The sequence below is a fragment of the Zootoca vivipara genome, chromosome 2 (genome assembly GCF_963506605.1).
Source record: "Zootoca vivipara chromosome 2, rZooViv1.1, whole genome shotgun sequence".
In the NCBI taxonomy this organism is placed as follows: Eukaryota; Metazoa; Chordata; class Lepidosauria; order Squamata; family Lacertidae; genus Zootoca; species Zootoca vivipara.
In genome coordinates this window covers 76527082-76551410 of record NC_083277.1, presented here as the reverse complement: position 1 = coordinate 76551410, position 24329 = coordinate 76527082, and the positions used below count along the sequence as shown (strand labels likewise).

Genomic DNA, 24329 nt, shown 5'->3' with positions numbered 1-24329 from the left:
CCTGCACTCATCAGACGTTCGACTTCCGAAAAACGTTCGAAAACCAGAACATTACTTCTGGGTTTTTGGCATTCGGGAGCTGAAACGTTCCAAAATGGAGCCGTCCAGGAACCAAAGTTTGACTGTAACTACAAACTCAGAATCACTCTTTCAAAACTTCAACCTGTTACTGGATTTCTTATGTCTCTGCACAAACCACACCAAATGAAAAAAGCTATGGTTCACACTTTTACTTTTACTTTTTTTTACTTAGGCAAAGAAGGCATTCATTTTTCATATTAATGCAGAAAATAATTGCAAAGTATATGGGAAGTATATCTATTCAATTTCTTAGAAACTGGAAGGAAGCTTGGGGAGAGGTTTTGAGCACTTGGGGAAAGGAACATAATGGGCAGGTTCATAAATCATTCCTGGCTTCATAATGCATGGTTTATGAAGCTGACAATGAGAACCAGGCAGGGCCAGGTACTCCTCACTCTGCACTCCTCTCCCATTTCACACAAACTTCAGTGTGAAGATCCTATTTTGTATTATATGTCAGCTAACAAACTAGGAAAATAAACCAGTATTATGTTCTATCACTATCCTCATGCCTCTCAACTATGGTGCAGTTCACATACAAAGCTAAGCCAAACCATGGCTTAGTGAGACTGAGAAGAAGAGTTTGAGTTTGGATTTGATATCCCGCTTTATCACTACCCAAAGGAGTCTCAAAGCGGCTAAAATTCTCCTTTCCCTTCCTCCCCACAACAAACACTCTGTGAGGTGAGTGGGGCTGAGAGGCTTCAGAGAAGTGTGACTAGCCCAAGGTCACCCAGCAGCTGCATGTGGAGGAGCAGAGACGCAAACCCGGTTCCCCAGATTACGAGTCTACCGCTCTTAACCACTACACCACACTAGGAATGTGCAGGTTCCTGGAGAAAAGTTTTAAGATGTTTTGTTCTGTCTCCTGTTGTGATCGAGGCCATGTCAAAACTTGGGCTCATGGTTTATTTTACCCAAACCACAAACAGTAAGCCACACAGCAAACCTTGGCTACGGTTTCTGGCTTGTCCGAAACAAGATAAACTCTGAGCAAGGGTTCAGACATAAAACTAAACCAAAGGATGGATTAACTACAATGATATGGTGGCAGCAGGACCGGAGGAGGAGCACCTCTCTAAGACCTCTGGGTATAGGGCAGTATATAAATTAAATAAATAAATAAATAAAGTGGCCATGATCCTCTTAGCACATACATGGATGCTCCCCAAAAGTCATGGTTTAGCTTAGCATTTCATCTGAATGAAATCTGTCTGTCAAATTTCTAAACACTGGCAAAAAAAAATACTGGTTTTAAATAGCAGGGCAATCCTTGTGATCTTATTGTAAAACAAATACCCAATAATAGTGAAATATTACTCAATGTCTAGCCTGGAGAAAAAGGAAGGTACTGAAACCAATTACATCCTCTCCTCAGCCCAATTTTCTGGAGTTTCTAGTTTTGATTTTGTAGTGTATGTTTCTAGTTATCGTAACACTGGTGTCATCTATACTCAGTGGCTGAGGAACTGGTATCATGATAACTTAATCTGCATTACAACAGCTCACTGAAAAGGAAGAAGAAAACAGTGTCGATTTAGATCCCATCTGATGTGAATTACTCAGAGCTAAAGGGCTCAAGGTAATTTTCCCTTTTTGGAAATTCAAAGAATTCTTCCACTTATTGTTCCTGATAGCTCTGCAGATGGCTGCTGCTCAGCTGGGGAAGGTTAGGTACTTGCCAAACACACAAGTTGAGGGGGGGAGTGTGATGGTGCCAGTTTTGCTAAAATGATAATAAAAAAGGAGGGGTGGTCCTTTTAAAAACTGGTCTTGTGATTACAGGTTTGTTCTCCATAAGATATTTAAAAGCAGCCAGAATCAAAGATTGTGGTGATCTGATGTTCCAATTTGAGAAAATGGAGCACACTAGCAATATTCATTTGTGAAACAAAATTTCATGCTTCATGTTGATCATCACTATGAAGCAGCACACCTTGGAATACCAGTCACTTGGGAACAACAGCAGGAGCGGCCATTGCCCTCATACTCTGCTTGTTGGCTTCCTGGATGCATCTGGTTGGTTGCTGGGGAAAACAGAATGCTGGACCGGATAAGCCATTGGTCTGACCCAGCAGGACTCTTGTGTTCTTAGAAGGAGCAACAGAGGATAAACTATAGCAATGAGTTTTCTAGATCATTAAAACAGGAGAAAGTGAATTGGACTCAATTATGTTTCAATGCGGGTGGCGCTGCGGTGTAAACCACTGAACCTTTTGGGCTTGCCGATCAGAAGGTTGGCGGTTCAAATCCCCGCGAAGGGGTGAGCTCCCATTGTTCAGTCCCAGCTCCTGCCCACCTAGCAGTTCGAAAGCATGTCAAAGTGCAAGAAGATAAATAGGTACTGCTCCAGCAGGAAGGTAAACGGCATTTCCGTGCGCTGCTCTGGTTTGCCAGAAGCGGCTTAGTCATGCTGGCCACATGACCTGGAAGCTGTATGCCGGCTCCCTTGGCCTATAGAGCGAGATGAGCACCGCAACCCCAGAGTCATCCGTGACTGGATCTAATGGTCAGGGGTACCTTTACCTTTACCCTCTTAGTTGGAGATCACATCTAGTTTAGAATCTAAAGCCTGAGATGGTAAACCTTGGTCTGAGCTGTGTGATGTCAGACTTCAGACTAGGGGGCTCACATAGTTGAATGCTCCTCCACACACATATATAAAAACTTTCATACAGAAAATAAGGTGTCAGGAAGGTGAACCACAGCTAGGTTTCCTATCTATTGGAATGTGGAAATGTTTTCTTTTGTCTGGAAAACCATACATTCATATAAGCCCTAGCCTGCAACAGTGCAACTTATACACAGGTTTACCGTACCATATCAAACAGAAATAAGACAGAGGGTGTTACTACCAGTCTTTAGCTGCATTCCTTCTGGAGAATAAATCACTGAGGCACCACAAGAACTGTTAGTGCAAATGATGATTAAAATACTGTAAAATTAGAAGGATTGAACTGGCAGATGGTGGTAGAAGAAACTGCCAAGAAAATATTGTGCTTCTGGTTGACCCCAAGGCATTTCATCAAAGGAGCACAGACTATGGTGCTGCTATTAATCTAAACTTGTGAAAAAGGACAAATCATGTCACCAGATAGAAAGCGGACTCAAAGGCTTTAAATTATGTGGATACCTTGTCATGTAGAAATTAATGCACAGAGAGGGAGCGAAATCGCGCATGGACCTTCCATGCATTGCTCAAGCCTGTTCACAAGGATGGATCAATGCCTGGATGCTGGGAACAAGGCTAGTGGGCTCAATCTTGCTCCTCCATGCCTTGTTTCTACACTGCATAAACAACTAACGCAGCTAAATTTATACAAACACTGCACAAATTGGGACTCTGGGAGATTAAGGGCAGAATCATACCCATTTGCACAGGGCACATGAATATATATACATATATCATCTTTCATTAGGCGATCTGAAGATAGGTTTACAATAAGTAGATAACAATGAAGAATTACATTTTTCTTTTGAAATACCAGGCAAATAGTGCTAACATTTATACTTAAACAGGATACATTTGAACAAAGGTTCTTATTACAAAGGAGGACAAAAAGTATCATAGTGTAAGTCCCCTATTTCCTGTTTTCTCCCACCTAAAATAAAGTATAGTTAGATGCCTCCACTGCGAATTTGTGTGTGTGTGTGTGTGTGTGTGTGTGTGTGTGTGTGTGTGTGTTCTGTGGTTGATATGACCATGATGGTCACAACAGCAACAATAAATAATGTGAATTAGGTGAACTAATAGAAGTTATATGCATTAATGACGCTGGTCAAGAAAACAGCTGCCTCACTCCTGGAAATCTGAAATCCTAGTTGGATGATAGCTGTTATGCTTGAAGCAATTAGTATATGTGCATCATTCTAGTGACATAAGCATGATGTTCTTATGTTGTTCACACATGGCTATTTACATACTGCTATGAGAAAATGGCTGTGTAAAGGTGCTGGGTAAGGGAATTGAGAAGGAAGGAGACACTGTTTGTTAGCAGCACAAACTTTCAAAATATCCTTAGGTAAACCAATTCCAACCAGAAAGGGCTAATCCCTTGAGTAATGCCTAGAATTCAGGGCCTGCCCTCTTTTACTAGCAAAAAGGATGCCTGCCAGTGAACTGCATTTTGCAAGCAGTTCATAAGTTCATGTGCAGTATTTGCTTCCAGTTGCAGTTGGTGAGGCAGACAATGTCACTATTGCAGTAACTGTGAAGACAAGTTTCCCAAGGTGAAGGTGGAAGAAGGGAGCAGTTGAGTCATGAATTCATGGCACTACCTATTAGGGAGCAAAATACAGACCAGACCGTCATGCATGCATAAACAGTCATGGGAATTATATGGTAATCCCTAATAAACAATTTATTGGGAAGGTGCAAGGAACACCAGACATCAAAATCCTTACAAAGGACCTAAGCAGAATAGATTAAACAAACAAACAAAATGTCATTATTCAGTAGAGCTGCCTTCCCCAACCTGGTGTCCTCCAGATGTTTTGGTCTCCAAATCCCATCTGTCCCAGCTAGCATGGCCAATAGTCAGGGATGATGGGGATTGTAGTTCAAGACATCTAGAGGGCTCCAGGTTGGGGAAGACTGCAGTAGAGGCTGCTAACAGAGCAAGATTGTCTTTTATTTTACAATTTGTGGTTCTATCTCCATTTGATACTGAGATGATATACAGCTTCTCATCATTAATACATATACTCTCTCACTCCACCTACCAAGAGAAAGAGAGAGATAAAATCTCACTTTGACCAAGAAAAGTAAGTTCAACTTTGTCACACTTTGACAACTTGGGGAAAATCCTCCACAAAATGCTTCAGATCTCAGAATTCTTAGTTTAGCATCTCCTTCCCACTCATTGTCTTATCGAATTGCTTTCTTTACTCCCACAAACATACATTTTCCATAGCCAACTGTTTTGCACTATTGGCCCATTCCTTATTTTCTATGCATCTCAATAAGATTTAACCACCATGTCCCATAATCACTCTGCTGCTGTTCACAGAGATGTGTCCTACCCCGTCTTAACCTCTGAGCTGTGTTCACACGTGGGCATTCATGTGGACGAGGGTCACTGTTTCCATGTACACACATAAGGACTTTCAATTTTCTGCTTCTGAAATCTCTCAGTGACTTTACTCCGCAGTACTGTACTATACAATGCTTTATGAGACATATTTGTTGTTGTCTCCTCCACTCAATTAGTACTTCCCCACCCAATGTAGGTTCCAGAAACCTTAAGGTCTACTGTGGGGACATGGACAGATCTTTATTTAGCTGTGCACACACCTTTATTTTATATTTATATTTTTACAACATCCCAGATTTGCACCAAAGAGCAATCAAAAAGGGTGTGTGTCACTCCAAGCTATACAATTTGCAGTCTCATGAAATGCTGCCACTTTCTTTCCCACCTCTTATCCTGCCTCCTGCCCCTGCAATCCCCAAGAAACTGTTTGCTGTTCCTGCTTGGGCTGCCTCTCCTACACTGAGCATGCCATATTAAACATGCCTGCATTTAATTGGATGCCCACCCTCCCATCAGTTCTGAATAGAGGAGAGGTGCAAATGCTTCTCTCTGTGGGTAACCATAGCAATGACTAATTTAGGTGTCGCATACCCCATGGGGTGGCTGATGGGGAACAGACTCACAGCATTTCATGGTCTTGTCTGTATTTCTGCCCTTTTAGATGTGGAAGCAATTATGCCACATCACTGTGGCAGCCGTTTTGTGGTATACCACACCCCCAGAGCAAGCATTTTATGACTGTTGCCTATGACACACTCTCAAATTTCCAGATGTGTCCACTCGTCCCAAAAGATTGGCAACCCCCCATGCAGTGGTGAGAGAGTTAGATTGGATTGGGCAGAACCAGTTTCAAATCCACACTTTGCCATGAAGTTCCCCAAGAAACCTTGGGCCAGTCATTGTCTGTCAGCCTACCCTATGTTACATGATGGCTACGAGGAAGGGTGGTGCAGAACCAAGTATATCACCCTGAGATCCTCAGAGTAAGGGAAAGACATAAATACCACCTATGAACAAATACAAATGGTACTAGAATATGGAACTGCTGTATTGAACCTATGTACAGAGGCGTAATTTCAGACTTGCCTAAAATGTATGTATGTATGTATACAATTCTGTCAGCAAAGAATGTATTTCAGAAACTCAGTGGTACTAAGTGACAATGACAACGTTATCACCCTAGTTACTCTGTGTATTGTTGAACTTTCTGCTCAGCTTCTAAGGAAGCACTTTATAGCAATATATTCATCAGATAGCATCTTTCCAAACATCTCCACCAACACTTAATTAAAAGAATTGTAAAACCCAACTTCTCCAACTACTGCAAGTTAATAACAAGCTTGTGCACAAACAGTGAGATTTTATCAGATGGATGCAAACACCAATACAGGGCAAAAATCCAGTGATCCATTTCTACCAATTCTACCTCTTCATGTCACAAAAACTCTCATTTTTAATTATATGGGCGATAAACCACTGAGCATTCCAATTACAAAAATACATATCTACTGAACAAGTATTTTTTTCAGATGGGAGCCTAAATTATTGCAGAAAAATTGACAAAAGACCTTGAATGGGGCAGATACTGCATGTTAATTTTAATGTGTGTCTCTATGTACATTTCATGATATGGAGCAACAGGGAGCCTAAATCATAATATGGATCAATTTATCTTAATCTTAATCTTGAAAAGAAATTACTACTTTGGAGCAATCCATGTTATTTTTCCATTAAACCCTCAGCTTGCTCATCATAATCAACCTCCATGTCTACATAAACACTATACATTTAAGACACATTTCTCATCCAGAGAATCTGGGAACTGTGGTGGACCCCTCACAGAGCTACAATTCTCAGCACCTTTAGCAAACTACAATTCCCAGAATTTGTGTGTGTGTGTGTGTGCTTTAAATGTATGGTGTGTATGCAGCCTACGTTAACTAAAGCGAAAGCCACATTTGGGTAACAACCAATTCCAGAGAGATTAGTAGAGAAACAAGAGGCTTTAGGATGATAATCCTTCAAAGAATAATGGACTAAAATGAGCTAGCTGTATTGAAGAGGAGCCAATTGTAAATATTATGATCCCAACAGAGGCCAGTCAAAATCATCACCCCACACTCTGCTTCTTGAGGCAAATGCAATCTTTCTTACTATGTGCTTTTCCCTGGTAGCAGAGGTGCAGTACACCTGCACATGTCAGGGGTGGAGGGAAACATGGAAAGAAGTAATAAAGGCCAATTTAAACAAGCCAATTTGGAGTTCAATAGGCCACAACTTCATTTATTACAGATATATTATGGTCTTGGCATAGGCATTGAATCAACCAACCCAATCTGCTGGTTGATTGCTCCTACAGGGTTGATTCCAGGTTAAGGACCGTCCCATTTTCGCACATCAAATAGAGGTGGTCCCTCCAGGACACTGCTGGTGAGGGGTCTGGGGACTGTCCACTGTCCATCCCATTTAGGTATTTGGACAGATGTACCTCCACCGGATCCCTTTAACATGATACCCTAGTTCAGGCATCCCCAAAATATGGCCCTCCAGATGTTTTGGCCTACAACTCCCATGATCCCTAGCTAACAGGACCAGTGGTCGGGGAAGATGGGAATTGTAGTCCAAAACATCTGGAGGGCCGAAGTTTGGGGATGCCTGCCCTAGTTCTTAGAAGCAGTAAATGAAGTAGGGGCTTCAGCCTACCCCTTATGCCTAGACTAAGGATACAATACAATGTTTTATCCACCAACCAGCTGTGACAATTTCTATAAGGTAGGCAAAACCCACAGACAGGACCAATTAGTTTGAAGGCAAATTCCCCCCTAGCCCTGAATACAGCAACCAAATACACCCACAGCAAAGTCAAAGAATAGGCCCTACCCGCTCACCTTTGAGTGGGGCGCACAACCACATTATCAAGGGAGCGAAGGTGGGAAAGCCTGAAGCTGCCATAGTTATAGCCCATAGAGAGGGTACCAGGTTGGAAAGAAAATGCCCTACACTAACCCCCAAACCTCTTCTACAGTGACTTCTGAACAAGAACAGATATCATGTTTCCTAAATAAGATGCAAATTAAGTAAGCCTTAGGGACGAAGCAATTGTAGCCTTTTCGAAATTGTCACAACAATCCTGGCTATCAAGTAGTGCCACAAGGCTCTGTGTTAGTATATCACCATGGAGAGGCAGACAGAACAGTGTTCAATCTGTATTCTGATGAACAATACAGTTGGACAATACAAAATAGTTGGTTTCTAAACCAACTTCCAAGTGAACAAGTATCCAGTTAAATAAAAAAAATCCTTCAGTAGCACCTTAAAGACCAACTAAGTTTTTATTTTGGTATGAGCTTTAGTGTGCATGCACACTTCTTCAGTTGTATGCCTCACAAAGATACTCCCGAAATCAGCATGTTGCCATGCTCTTGCCAAGTCTTCCATTAGCAACAGTGGAAGTGAGAACCAGTTTTGTTCCCCATAACTCAAGTCTGGGAATTCATCCAGGAAACATTAAAAGCTGGATACAACTATCTGTGTTTGTCCCACACCAAAACTGTTAATGAGAAAAGTACACAGAACAGATCTCTTGCTAGCCAAATCAACAAACATATAAGACTGCTTGCTTATTTGTTCAACATCCCCTGTGAAGAATTGGTCTGATTTGGGCATAGCTGATACACTTTCTAAACTAAAGCAACAGTGGGGAGTTCTGCTGTGATCTGATACAATCTGGAATGTGTGGGTTGGCAGAATTTTCACTTTTGTTATGAAGGAGGGAAGAACTAATAACAACACCTCCACACTAGAACTTGTTTAACTGTAGTGTGCCCATTAGCCATTTTTATCACACTAGGAAATAATGATTAATTGATGTTAACTTCTCCCCGCCCCCCCCCACCTAAACTGTATGTGGGGGGGGGTGCTTGTGAGGAGAATAAAGATATGAAGAAATAATACCACTGATTGTGTTTTGCTCTGCAGTTAAGAGACGGTGTGGATTCATTAGTTCAGAGTTGTTCTTGCGTATACCTTGCTGCAATATTTTAGATTTTGGCAGTGTGCAGCCTGCTGTGCTACAATTCTAAGAACTGGTTTTCAAAGACTGATCTGTAATGTGGAAACTCAGTTCCTTGTGATTTGAATTTCCCAATGCACACCTAAGAACACCATCCTAAAATGCTCTCAATCTTTATGGAAATCACATGCCAAAGGTGTGATCATATTTCACTACAACATACATTGACATTTAAGCCAAAAACAGCACAGTTAGGCTGAAAATTTCAGAGATTTGCACATAATTGTCTCCTGCAATAGACCCAGAGGTTTGTCCAGCCCAGCGTGTCACTTCCAACACACAATGCCCAATGGTCAGGGATGGTGCACATTGTAGTCCCAGCAACATCTGGAGGACTACTGATTCCGTGCCTGTGTTAAAAATGTCTGTTATATCTAAAAACATTGCCAATTCCATACACACTGGCCCAGAAATACACTCTCCAAAGTGCTATGAGGCATGCATTACTGCTCCATAATTCTTCTCAATCTTGGATTTTAATCTGAGGTGAAGAAAAAAATCTCAGCTCCCATCATCCAATACCCTAAATGCCTTCCCTCCTTTTCCTGCCATTCTGTCATCCCACTTACCAATGGCAGTGCTCTAGCAACAGTTGTAGCAAGCTATGAAGAGAAGACTCTGCCCACCCTTCTCTTGAGCACCAGACCACAAGGCTTTGTACAGTCCCCTGCACTATAAAGGTTTCACAACATTGCAGGAGCACTTGATAAAAAATCAGAACCCTGGCATACTGCAAGGCCTTGCATGTTGACACACAGTACAACACTGTGTATCAGAAACTAGAGCAGGCATGGCCAAACTTGGCCCTCCAGATGTTTTGGGACTACAACTCCCATCACCCCTAGCTAACAGGACCAGTGGTCAGGGATGATGGGAATTGTAGTCCCAAAACATCTAGAGGGTCAGGTTTGGCCATGCCTGAACTAGAGAGTGTTGGAAGCCACCAAGAATGGCTCAGGCAACCCAACCAGATGGGCAGGGTATAAATAAAAAAATTATTATTACTGTTTTCAAGTCACTCAGATCCCTCCTCAAATTGATCCGAAACTTTATTTTTGGACATGTCCTTTTCTGTCATACTGATGTGTATAAACAATCTAATCATTAGGATAAATTTCAATTAGAAGTGGGTTAACCCAGGTGGCGCTGTGGTTAAACCACTGAGCCTAGGGCTTGCTGATCAGAAGGTCGGCGGTTCGAATCCCTGTGACGGGGTGAGCTCCCGTTGCTTGGTCCCAGCTCCTGCCAACCTAGCAGTTTGAAAGCACGTCAAAATGCAAGTAGATAAATAGGAACCGCTACAGTGGGAAGGTAAACAACGTTTCCATGTGCTGCTCTGGTTTGCCAGAAGCGGCTTTGTCATGCTGGCCACATGACCTGGATATATACGCCGGCTCCCTCGGTCAATAATGCGAGATGAGCGCGCAACCCCAGAGTCGGTCACGACTGGACCTAATGGTCAGGGGTCCCTTTACCTTTACCTTTTAATCACTGAATTATGCTTGTCACATAAATATACTAAAATGCACTGTGGGGCATTCCAGATTCGTTTCCAGGCTCAGATCCGAATGTCACCTTAGTTAGCACCAAACAACAAGAACATATTTCAGTTTTTACAAGTGGAAATACCGCCTAGCTTAGGAGACCCAAGCTTGCTGCTATTTAACTGTCTGAGCTGCAAATTAACAATAAGGTAAAATAAAATTCTGTTTCCAAAGCCCACATCAAACATTAATATCCCCCCCTTGCAGATAATAAACTGGGGTAAATTGCCAGGTGAGCATAAGGTGGGTGCTAAGTTGAAGTTCCTGTACCAAGTAAGCAAAGATATTATTATTGGCACATCCCACACACTATTTTTAAAAGCATATAATCGCTCCTCTTAATCACTCCTATTTAAAGACTTACATTCTGAAAGGCATTTTGGCTTTTGCACCAATTCCTGCAACACACGGTATAGGAATATGCAGCCAACACAGGACAGAAGCTTAACCTAAATTAACCAGTTGCAACTCACAAGAGGTTTGGCAAACACTGGTCTATGCAACAATGGAATACACATGGAAACAAATCTCAACAACAACAAAAAAACCCTTCAACCACAGGCCCAGGTTTTCAGAAATTATTAAACTGAGTGAGATGGATAGCTTGTAAAATCAAATACAGTACAAATAAGCATAATTACAACTTGCTTTTTATTAAAAGCATCATTGGAATTTTGAGCTAATCTAATTTTTAAAGTTCATCCTTAGTATTTGCCCCTGGCATTTTGATACTACCTTTATATAGTTCCAGTGGAAACTCCATTTTATTCTGACTGGAAATGATATAGCACTAGGTTTTTCTAGTCTAAACCTTATCTGGAAGAAAAGCCATTTAATAACATCTACCCATTTCTGAGTTAGTACCTGAAAATCTAAAATGGACCTACTTATGAATAAACCTCATTGAACATGCATGAGATCTTGCCTGCAAGTTTCATAATTGTTCCACAGAAGAACCCAGCAACCCAGGTACTCAGGAGTTGGTTGTAGTAAACATTAGAGAACCTCATTCATGAAGTGGAATGCTATAAAAAGTATTTATTGTAATATAAAAAACTGTATTGCTGGACTTTTTAAAAAACTTGTGTCACAAGAGACAAAAGGGCGTCCGTCCCCCCCCCCCCCGATATACCACTTCAAGTAGCAAATGTTCTTTTGTTCTGTAGGGATCCTCCAATTCCACATCAGACATAATATTTCCTCTCCCTTTCATACCTCACATCAATACATGTAAAAAAGAAAAAAGCCTTGTAGTGTGCACTGCTATTATGCTGAGTTGCTAAGCAACAAGTGGTCCATTTCGAGGCTAAATGAAGGACTGTTGAAGCAATCAGAATTGTAAATCTAGATGGGATCTGAAGATCAGTGAACCCAAGGAACCCTTCCTACGCAATGCCCCAAACACCTCTAGTGGGCTAATTGGTTTTTTTAATATGTTATCAGTGGGCATTGGTCTTTCAAGAGTGTAAGATGAGTTATCTACAACTCAACAAAGGGGGGAGAGAGAAAAGAGTTAGCTTGTTTTAGTTCTAAATTTGCATTTGGTTACAAGTAGGTAATGGTGACTATTAAGGAATTATTACAAAGGCTTAATGGATATGGTAGGTTTGGAGGACATATTTGAAGGAAGCAAGAGAAGCGGTACCACTTGGATTTTCAGGGTTAAGACATCTTATTTAACCTATGCAGGTGTTCTTCACATGAAGCCTCTCTATTCTAAGTGTATAAAAATCATATCTACAATATGCTTAGGGAGGCTTTTAATGTTTAGTAGATTGTTGTATTTTATTTTTCTGTTGGAAGCCGCCCAGAGTGGCTGCGGAAACCCAGCCAGATGGGCGGGGTATAAATAATAAATTATTATTATTATTATTATTATTATTATTATTATTATTATTATTATTATTATCATCATCTGTACTGCACTAATGTGTAAACTGAATGTGTACTAGACAAATGAAATCACTGAAAAACAATTTAGACTGGGGACTCTTGCCACAATTAGTCCTAAATTGAACCCAGCTTGTACACCAAACAGCACAGCTAAATTAGGGATGTACATGTTCAAACTACTTTAATATTCACAGATGCCTCAAGTGATCTGCAAGTTTTACATCTTCCTTCACCATTGACACAGTCTTCTATTTAATTCACCAGCCCCCTCCAAAACTGAAATATTAATTTCAGTGATGTCAGTATCACTGTGCTAATATGGCACTCTCATTTATCACTGTAGGTGGTACTTACGTTTTATGTAATTACAAAACCTCTTGCCATTTAATGATTTATACTAAACTCTACATTACTTGACACATAGCAGTCTATAGTTCATTACTATTTTCTGACCTCCTTGAAAGCCCCTTCTTCATTCCTTCTAAATTATCTGTTTTTCCTGGAATCCCATTAAAGACATATTAATGCAGTTCAATTTAGCGCTTTTTTCTGCTGGTGTTTTCACTAGTTGCTTGCTGTTATTGATCTGTATTGATAATAGCAATAATTTCACTTCTGCATTCCTAAGGAGCAAAGAAACTAAGATCATGGCCACTGGTCCCATCACCTCCTGGCAAATAGAAGGGGAAGAAATGGAGGCAGTGAGAGATTTTACTTTCTTGGGCTCCTTGATCACTGCAGATGGTGACAGCAGTCACAAAATTAAAAGACACCTGCTTCTTCGGAGAAAAGCAATGACAAACCTAGACAGCATCTTAAAAAGCAGAGACATCACCTTGCCAACAAAGGTCCGTATAGTTAAAGCTCTGGTTTTCCCAGTAGTGATGTATGGAAGTGAGAGCTGGACCATAAAGAAGGCTGATCGCCGAAGAATTGATGATTTTGAATTATGGTGCTGGAGGAGACTCTTGAGAGTCCCATGGACTGCGAGAAGATCAAACCTATCCATTCTGAAGGAAATCAGCCCTGAGTGCTCACTGGAAGGACAGATTCTGAAGCTGAGGCTCCAATACTTTGGCCACCTCATGAGAAGAGAAGACTCCTTGGAAAAGACCCTGATGTTGGGAAAGATGGAGGGCACAAGGAGAAGGGGATGACAGAGGATGAGATGGTTGGACAGTGTTCTTGAAGCTACCAACGTGAGTCTGACCAAGCTGTGGGAGGCAGTGGAAGACAGGAGTGTGTGGCGTGCTCTGATCCATGGGGTCACAAAGAGCCAGACACGACTAAATGACTAAACAACAACAACAAGGAGCTGTTCCTTATGGGACAAAGAATATGTGGGATGAGTAATGGGACATTTTACAGTGGTACCTCGGTTTATGAACACAATTGGTTCCGGAAGTCTGTTCATAAACTGAAGCGTTCATAAACTGAAGCGAACTTTCCCATTGAAAGTAATGGAAAGTGGATTAATCTGTTCCAGACGGCTTAAACTGAAGCGTTCATAAACTGAAGCGAACTTTCCCATTGAAAGTAATGGAAAGTGGATTAATCCGTTCCAGATGGGTCCGCAGAGTACTTAAACTGAAGCGTTCATAAACTGAAGCATGGGTGTAATTGGTTCCAGAAGTCTGTTCATAAACTGAAGCGTTCATAAACTGAAGCGAACTTTCCCATTGAAAGTAATGGAAAATGAATTAATCCGTTCCAGATGGGTCCGCGGCGTTCATAAACCGAAAATTCATAAACCGAGGTGTTCATAAACCGAGGTTCCACTGTACTTACTGACATTACTGAATGAAGTGGTGAAAAGTGCACCAAAGGGTGATGAAGACTAGACTTTAAAAAAATGCTCCAAGAAACCTCCCTCCACCCCAAAGAGATGTCACAGCATAACTTGAAACATATTGCAGTGACTGAAAGATGTATAAAAGAAGGGGGATATTTGGTCTACTGTGTCAGAGATAAATGTACAGAAAGAGACAAATTTCTCTTGTGCTTTTCTCACCGAAGGTCTTAATTTTGCCTGTCCATCAATCATCTTGCCTGGCTCCTGTGGATTTTGAGGAGAGAATAAGTCACGGGCTCCCAAAGTGAACAGGTGCCACCTCAGAAAAGACAGAGGTGGCAGGTGCAGTGCTGAAGGAAGATACACCTGGTATTTGAAGTAGCATCACAATCCTGAACTGGTGCATCCAAGTGAAATGGGACTGGCAGGGAGAAGGAACACAACTCAGGAGCATCAAGAGAGGATCTAGTACAGGCATCCCCAAACTGTGGCCCTCCAGATGTTTTGGCCTACAACTCCCATGATCCCTAGCTAACAGGACCAGTGGTCGGGGTAGATGGGAATTGTAGTCCAAAACATCTGGAGGGCCGAAGTTTGGGGATGCCTGATCTAGTATGTCCAGGCCATTATGGACTTGAGAACTGAATATCTTGTGGGATGGTCCTTTGAGGGTGTTTCCCAGATACAAATAGCAGACAGTTGCCTGAACCAGTGCAGTGAACAGTGGAGGTTCTTCACTATCCCATTAGAGCAGTGGTCCTCAACCTTGGGCCCCCAGATGTTTTGAGACTACAATTCCCATCATCCCTGACCACTGGTCCTGCTAGCTAGGGATCATAGGAGTTGTAGGCCAAAAACATCTGGAGGCCCAAGGTTGGGGACCACTGCATTAGAGGATGGTGTCTCATATCCAGTGCTCCCCCCCCCATCTAAAAAATTGTTTAGGGGCACTCTCATTTTCCTACTCATATTGAAATACTGCCTCTCAATGAGGCCAAACTTAGGTTCACAAAATGTTTAGGGTTATGCGTAGCCCAGAAAAAGCACTGCTCATATCAGTGGACAGCTTGTCCATTTGCCCTTTGTGACCAGTCCTGTCTTTTGCCTTCAGGCAAAATGGGAGCTCCGAGTCAGGTTACTAGGAAAACCCTCAAAATGGTTGGGGAACATTCTCCATTGGCAATATAGGACTTCCAGCATCTTAATCTTTTCAGGAGCTCTTTGTTTGGATGTCACCTGAATATATAAACATTCCACTGTTTGTAATGCTTTTCCACAGCTCTGTTAAGATTACTAGAAGAATGGGATTCAGCAAAGTGAAACACCTGAAAGACTATGGAAACAGGGCATGTGAACAAAAATGCTTTCTCACCATATCTGGCAATGCTGCACATTTCATTTTCTAATGATTGGTTAAAACCCAGTCTGATGTTGGGATGCTTTTGCCTAAGTGCACTGGATCCTATCATCAGAGCTGTCACTCATTTCTGCACGTGCACAATATGGGCGCTTCAGTCTAATTGCTCATTCTGGAAACCAGCTGCCCAATTTACATGCAGACAGATCCACACGGGATTTTGAAATGTCACAAATGCACACAGATGTGGTAAACACAAAGGCATATTAAATTGTCTAAAAATCATCAAGTTGGTTCATAAATTTTCTTCTTTTGTCCCTCTTAATGTCATATTAATCTCCATTATTTGTACTTGTAAGCTATTAATGCTATTTTGGGCTCCTTTATGTTTAACTCTCTTTTAAAGTTCTGTTTTGTGAAGATGTTTAAGATACGGAAAGGCTGTCTTCACAAATGTTTTAATCTGCCCTATAGATTTTACAAGTATCTTGTTTTAAGTTAGAGAAAGGCAAATGTATACAGACTACATCTATGCAAGTTTAACACCACTCAAACATTGGGAACATTATATTTCTGTCCTACCATCATTCTTGACAACTGAGCAACTCTGGTGAATGTTTTTAATAAGGTAAGAGGCACATAGTAGGCAGCCAGAATATAAGCCCAAGGCTGGTCCATGTAATACTATATTATAATTTAGCATTATGCCCAAGACAGGTCATTGGAGTATCAGCATTCTATTTTAAACCAATCACAGTTTGTTGTTTCATCTGAACTGAGAACTCTGGGTGGTTTAAAATATGGTTTATTGCAATAAAGCAGGATAAGCCACAGTTTGATCGTGGCTTGTTTCAATTAATCAAGTACACCATACTTTTGTAATCACTAATACAGCAATGCTACCAAAAAAAGTAACAAAACATTAATCTTTTTAGCAGACTAAATAGATCTAGCCTGACACAAAAGAGTATTTACACATATTAACTGCAATTATTATTTTTTAATTTCCAGAAACCCAGTAAGATAGATAAGGAGAGGGAAATGATGTTAACACAAATATTATCCATGACCCCCATAGTCATGAAAACTGGACACTGCTTTTCCTTCCAGTCCCATAGAATAGAAAAAGAACAAGATGTGAAAAGGAAGCTATCTACCTGTGCGAGACCAATAAGCAAACTACTTCCACAGAGATCTCACAGTAATCTAACAGAATTGTCTAATATTCCTGGCATAGCAAACTCTAAATTAATTATGTACGGGTGGACATACTACTTTTTCAGTTACCTACTTATATGTTCAAAACAGATTTTTGAACACATTTGCAAAGGACAGAGAAGAAATAAACCCTATTGCCAAGATGATGTTGAAGCTAACAAAACAGTAGGAATAGAATTTTAGTGGCCAATATTTTACTTCATACAGACAACAAATCACTACGGGTAGTGCCCAATTGTGGTATCCTGTTTCTACAATGGTCTTCCACTTGTGCAAATGGGACTTCCCCTTACTCTCCTCTTCTTGCAGAACGCACACACACACACACACACACACACACACACACACACACACACCACAATATCTGCTATTGAGGGCAGGAGATCCTCCAGATCAGATTTTGGGAACACACGGGGAGGGAGAAAAGATGGGAATTTCTGTTATCTGTTAGAGCAATGCTGGCTTTTGCCCTATGTGTAGCAAACTCATTGGACTAAGAACTGCATTATAGAGAGGTAACAGGTTATTATTTTTTCCCTTTTTTATATAAGATCTGAATTTCTTTTAAGATTTGAGAGCACTTACCTGTTGCCAAAATTTGTACTCATTATTTAGAAAGATTCAGCAGTATTTTCTTAACGAATAATTGTCTTTCAGAGTAATTGCAGAAAAACCGCACCATAACAGGAAGATCTTCTAACGGTTGTTTCCTTAAACCAAATCTAATTTGATGCACTTGCATATTTAAGTTTCCCTTGTGTGAGTTATTAAATGAAACCTTTGTGAAGCTGAAACTTATTTCTAGATTTAAAAAAAATATGATCCCACATAGGGATCAGAAAAGAAATTCAATTCATTTTGGATTTAAAGGTTTCACACTTTCTGAAACAATATGTAAACTAGAACACATTCATTCTTCAGAATTCACACTTCTTTGAATTTGGCACTGCAGTTTTTCAGGCAAATCATGTGTACAAAAAGGCATTGTATCCAGGAAAAATGTACATTAAAATGCATGTATTATTGAAAATAACAAACAAAATGCACTGTATTAGGAAAAATGCTTCGGAAAAATGTCATTAGGCAAAATTGCAAAGAAAAATGTGCATATAGGGGAAAATCTGCACTAAAAGCTCATGAATTTTCTTGAGGGTTTTTTTGAATAAAAAAATCACAAACTTGTAAAATTGTGGAGAACTGAATTTAAGACTGAAAAAATGAGCGAGAGAAGTCCAAATGAACAGATTTGCTCATCCCTGCTTACAGACCCATCTGTACTAACAGGACCTCAACTTGTCTCCTAGACACAGAGAAAATTGCCAATATTATCCAGACTTGTAGTGTTTCCAGTACAGTGTCTAGACTGGAAACATTGCCGTTTATAATTAATTGTAGTCCTGGCATAGCTCTGATTAGTAACCCATGTTTTACATATTCGGTATCCAAAATCATTTGTGATATCATTATGATATCCATTTTTTAAAAGTTAGATCTAAAACTGGCTTGCTTCTCACTTTTCAAGTAGATATTTGTTTTTGCATATAAATAATAGTGTGATTCAGAGCTCATGGCAAAACACATGTTCTTACTTGAACCATTTTATTTCATTTAAAGGAGTTTCTGTCTCATCTTTATAATTTATATATCTAGAGAGTTTGGAGCTAAAAAGGACTATGGGCTGTCCACGGGCTTAAGGTTCAATGACACCCATACCCCCCACCCACCCTCTGGAGGCACTAACTGAACCCTCAGCCAGGCCAAACAGATGAAGCATTTTTGCTGGTCTGGGTTGCTTTTGCAACTATTGAAGGCAGTTCTCAAGAGAAATGCTAAAAGCTGAATGGCTGGATGTTTTCAGCCAGTTAGCATCAATATATTTTGCTCCAGTTCCTAGCTATCTTTATATAGCTTTTACAAAAGTTCAATAATGGTATATAAATCAAAACTAGCTTGCTCTCTCTGCTTTTCAGCTTAACTTTTCTGTATATTTTATTTTAGCATAAAACCTGCATAGATGCCATTAATACAAAACCTAAGTATCAGTCCTGATTTGTTTTTCACAAACACCTGTTCTGCTGCCACAGTGTAACCAATGCATTTCAAGAGTGTGTGCTTATGGTTGTTAAGTAAGCAGTTAAAGCAATCAAGGCACATTCAGTTTTAGAGCATTATAATTGAAAAATAATTCAGGAGAACCCATTACCAATACAGGGGTGGAGGGTGTACACATGTACACACACACACACACACACACACACACACATACACACACCGTTGTTGCTGTCAGGAGTACCTCTATTCAGGGTTCCAGAGAAGCAGCTATGGCCTTGTCTAGGGAACTCCATTCCATTACTACACCATTTTCTACTTCCCCTCCCCACCAAGAGCCAATCAGCATTCAGTGCCTATTGAGCATGCTCAGTCTTAATTGAACTTCCCCAGGAGGGGAATTGAAATCTCGTTTCCCAAGTTTACCAATACATTTCCTCTGTGCATGAGGGGTGTTCATCCACAATACAATACAGTCATACCTCAGTTTAAGTATGCTTCGGTTTGAGTACTTGCATTGTTGGGAAGCCAGGAGAGCAGGGCAAGGAATCACTGTGGGCTTATTTACAAGGCTGTCCACTGCCTCTGCCTTTTGCAGGCCATCAACTTTCCACATTTGCAGGGAGGGACTCAACTGCTTGGCTCCTCCGCAATGGTCATACTTGGGGCTTCTTGTCTTGCCCACTCTTGTGGGGATGTCTGGAAAGCAGCTCCCTCTTTGTGCTTTGCTATGAACGTCCCCTTAGTTCATATTACAGACAAACAGAGGTACTGGGGAGAAACCACACAGACTTCGCAAACATAAATTAGTATTGGCCTCCTAGGGCTCAAAAAGCATAAATGTTACTGCATAAATATTTCCTACCTCACATCCATCACAGGCAACAGGCATGGAAAACTGGGAGTTCAGCATCCATAAGTGGTCCTGAATTGAAAACAGATAAAAGGGACACTGATTATTAAGGCACTTGGCATTTCATATAATTCATTCAATGTGCTTTTGTCTAAAATTCTTGTAGAGACAATCTGGTTGAAAGGGGGGGGAGCAGTTTTTAGCAAATGCTTGAAAATGATACAATCCCTTCCATCACACAGAGCACAGATGGCCCACTTCTCATCTCTCAGCTGCTTTAGGCTTAATCACCCAGTATTCTCAGGTACTGGTTCATTTAAAAGCCACTCATACAAATTGAAAATTCAGAATTTAAGCTATTCCTTGCAGTTTTCTCTCCAAGCCATATAAAGGAGCACCTTTCACCATATCAGCCAACCCATGCCCTTTGATTGGCAGAGAGGGCTCTTATTCGTGTGCCACCAGGGAGTCCTGCTCACAGTATCAGGATGAGGGACAGGGCCTTCTCACTAATTGCACCCCAACTGTGAGATGTAGCCACACAGAGAGATGGCTTCATCTCTGATGAGCTTCATTCTCCTTGGTAAAGCTCATCTGTACTCCGAGACTTTTGGAAGATCTGGCTATATTGAATCTGGAAGTGAGGATCATTTGTGTTATGCTGCCTGTGGATTTTGATTGCATTCTGTTTTGATTGTTGTGCTGGTTTTATCGTGCTGAAAACTGCTTTGGGGTCACAACGAGATGAGCACCAATCCAGACATTTTATAAAATAAATGGCAAATAAATATGTCTGTGTGCAAATGTACTGCAGGAAGCTTGTGCATGTAGACTAGAGTGCTGGGAATAGCAGCCATAATTCTAACGTCAGAACTAAAGGATACACCTATCATCTTCCTCATGCAAAGCTACCGTATTTTTCCATGTATAAGACAAGGCTTTTTTATTATTAAAAAATGTTGAAAATTGGGGATCGTATTATACTCGGATAGTGCAGAGGGGGCATGGGCGATTGGTGCCAGCCAATTCCCTCAAGAAAGCTCAACAACTCTGGGCAACCCCCCCCCCCATAGGGGGATCATCTTATACATGGGAGGGTGTTATACACGAAAAAATACAGCATGTGGCACATAAAACAATCTGATGAGAGGATAAGTATACATAGTATGAGACACTGCTTCATTAATACTTATTCCTTAAGATAAAATTAGTCAACATTTTTCCACCATATAGTTCAATGCTCATTGTTAACTTTCAAACAATTTAACATTCTGCCACTTAAAGTTGACAATTTTTGTTGACCCAAGCCAGCAACTGGTAAATACAGGATTACAAATTTCACATAGTTCTATCCTCAGTGAATTTACAGGTTAGGACCCAGAGTCTACAAAACAGATAGAAATAACAGTAGCAGCAGGAGTCTAAGTTGAAAGCGATATAGAAAGACCTAATCAGCGGCAGTATTATTCTACTTCCTTTTCAACTAATCATGCCCAGAAGCTACATAAAATCATGAGCTTTTAGTTTATGCATCAATCTGATTTCCCTCTGTGTAAAGGCAAATGAGGCTAATTGATTTCTGTTTCCCATGCTCATTTCCCCACAAACACCTGCTTTTATTAGATTTACTCATATGTTGGATCACACCAATAATCATATTTCTTTAATTCAGCAACAGTTTATTAAAAACAAACAGAAATATTTGCTCTTTGGATAGTCATAGTATCAGGGCAACAATCCGGCAGTATTGCAGGAGTACTAATGATTTAAATTGAAGTAACTAAAGTAATTAAAATGAATTAAACAATAGTCTCTCAGTGCACACTGATCCTGGCATAGCTCCCTCTTGTCCATTTTTGAGAGATCAGGTCCAATGAATGGCATATGGTCTTTTACTAAAAATGCCATGTCACTATCTATAAAAGACTGGTTCCAACCGTCTGTGATAAGTCTTTCCCAGGGAGTGGGCCTTTTTGTCATATATAGTCTAGTCTGACAATTTCTCTGAAAGAGAAAAACTCCAGTGTTGGTTGATACCATAAAAATGTTGCCCAACTTCCTTCCAGTATCTTTGTGGTGGTGGAGGCTTTGAATATCATTCTTTCAACCAACTGGGGAACTGGGAATCAGAGGTCAACAAAACCCAACAGAGCATTGTGCACAACTGACACATTGCAGAGCTATGGAGAAAAATATATTATTCCCTGTATTACGGAGCAAAGCTAGAAACTGTTGTAAGCCAACAACAAATGTTTTACTGTGAATACAAAAGGCCTCCATCACAGTTACCTGTGGCGTTCGCACAGAGCCCCCAGTCGTTCCACGGACTATTGACCCTGTACCACTACCGCTTATCTCTTCCACTGCCACCAACCCGGTTTCCCCAGTAATATATTCAGACTCAGTCAGGTTGTAACGTATTAACAAAGATTCCAGTTTATTTTGAATGCAAACAAGTTTTAAATACTTTGAAACACTGTAATCTGATTCACTCTCTCTGTCTCCCCTCTGTCTCTAACTTACTCCGACTCCTATGCCTCCCAACCAACCAACCAAACTAACTGCCAAAACCCCTGTGTTGAGCCTTAAACAGTGTTAGGATCCGCCCCTGGGCTTTCTTATTGGTCAGCCTATTAACACTTTCTCTCCCCCCCCCAGTACAACATCTCCATAATGAGTGGGCAAATGCCACGTTACCCTTCTAGTTTGTGCTGTTCCGCTGCCCCCCTGTACTTGGCTACACCCCTTCACTCCTTGTTCCTTCAAGCCCAGCTCTTGAAGCAGTCCAACTCTCACAATGGACAGTTGCTATGTATTTGCTGGTGTAAAGGCAGAACGAGAAGTTCCACGTGTCTTGAATGCTGCGGAGATCATGCACTGTGGCATAGAAGTATATTTAAGACCATAGGCACCTTAATACATGTTCCAAAAACACCAAACAGTAAAATATTTCTGGAGGCTGTTCTATGAATACCTTCAGGGGAGTAACTGCTGTGTTATCAAGGACATTTATTCAACTATGCAGGAAAATAACATGATTCGCATCGCTTGGTAAGAGCAAAACTAGGTTCTGAGAACAATCACTACCACCTGGCTGAAATGGAAAATAGTAGTTCAGAATCTAAGATTTTCAATTTCTTTCTTAGGTGGAACTCAGCCCATTAACTTTTATTCATGTTTGTGGTGCCAGAAAGCAACAACACTTAGTTACACAAATCCCATTACTGCTTAATGGTGTTGTCTAAGCACATTGGTCTCTGCAATCTCATTTGCACAAGATAAAATTAAATAGAAAAATAATGATGAAGAGGGCCTGTAGTGTCTTGTTAGGAGGAAGAATGACTCTGCGTCGGTTCCCTGTTCTACCGCACTCCGATTTGCTTCGGGAATTAATCTTCAGTATTTGAATACATTCATGTCACGAGCCTGCGCACACCCCACCAGACTTTTCCCCAAATTTGTGAATAATGGTCCTATTTGTGCATGTACTTCAGGTGGGCAGTGCATGGTTTCCTGCAGCTGACAGCTGATGAATCAGCTTGATACAAAACCATCTGTGTGAATGAGACACTCCCACCACCTGGGAACCTGACCTTTACCAAGTCACAGCACTGGTCCTATAGCTCAGTGTTGTCTAGGGCTAGGCTGACATCACAGTGGCTCTGCACACCTTCAGCATGCAAAGCATACTTAAACACTGAGTTACTTTCTTAAGTACAGCAATTGCTAAGTAATTTCAGCTTTAAGCTACTTTTGTAACTTTCCTTGATGAAACAAATGAGAGTACCCCTAAACATTTTTTTTTAGGAAAAAAAGCACTGGCTAGAAGTAAGTGTGACCTGACAGAAATACCGTAGTAGGACTAACACAATCTGGACTTTAAAATCATAAAATAAAAACAAGTACAGTACATGCAAGCAGATGGTTGGAGGTGATAAAAGCAGGTGATACAAGCCTCAGACTACAAAGCAAATCAATTACTTATCACACACACACACACACACACACACACACACAGAGAGAGAGAGAGAGAGAGAGAGAGAGAGAGAGAGAGAGAGAGAGAGAGAGAGAGAGAGAGATTTTTTCTTTAAAAAAATAAGTGTTTAGAGGTACTCTCATTTTCCTACTCATATTGAAATACTGCCCCTAAATGAGGCCAAACTTAGATTCACAAAATGTTTAGGGGTATGCGTACCCCTACATTCCCCCCCCCAGAAAAAGGTGTGTGTGTGTGTGTGTGTGTGTGTGTGTGTGTGTGTGTGTGTGTGTGTTACTGATATTGCACACCACCTCAAGCTCTGAAAGGTGTGAGATTCCAGGGGTTCAATGTGTCTGTATTTCCTTTTGGAAGCAGAAGTCCTTGTACAGAGCTTCCGCTAGTGCGACTCATTCATGGAATCCTGACCATTATTCCTACCCACCCACCCAACCAGCCCC

General features: G+C 40.9%; 1 protein-coding gene across 7 annotated transcripts in view; it reads right to left on the bottom strand.

Annotated features, from left to right (window-relative positions):
* Positions 1 to 24329, bottom strand: part of HTR4 (5-hydroxytryptamine receptor 4) — a 173207-nt gene that overhangs the window by 84816 nt on the left and 64062 nt on the right. For all 7 annotated transcript variants that reach the window (XR_009557164.1, XR_009557162.1, XR_004691944.2 and 4 more), the window contains exon 2: positions 19905 to 19964. Coding sequence is in view for 2 of the 7 variants with exons in the window: in XM_035105230.2 (XP_034961121.1) it covers positions 19905 to 19915 (11 nt within the window). In the remaining 5 variants the exon portion in view is untranslated. The remainder of the gene's footprint in view (positions 1 to 19904; positions 19965 to 24329) is intronic.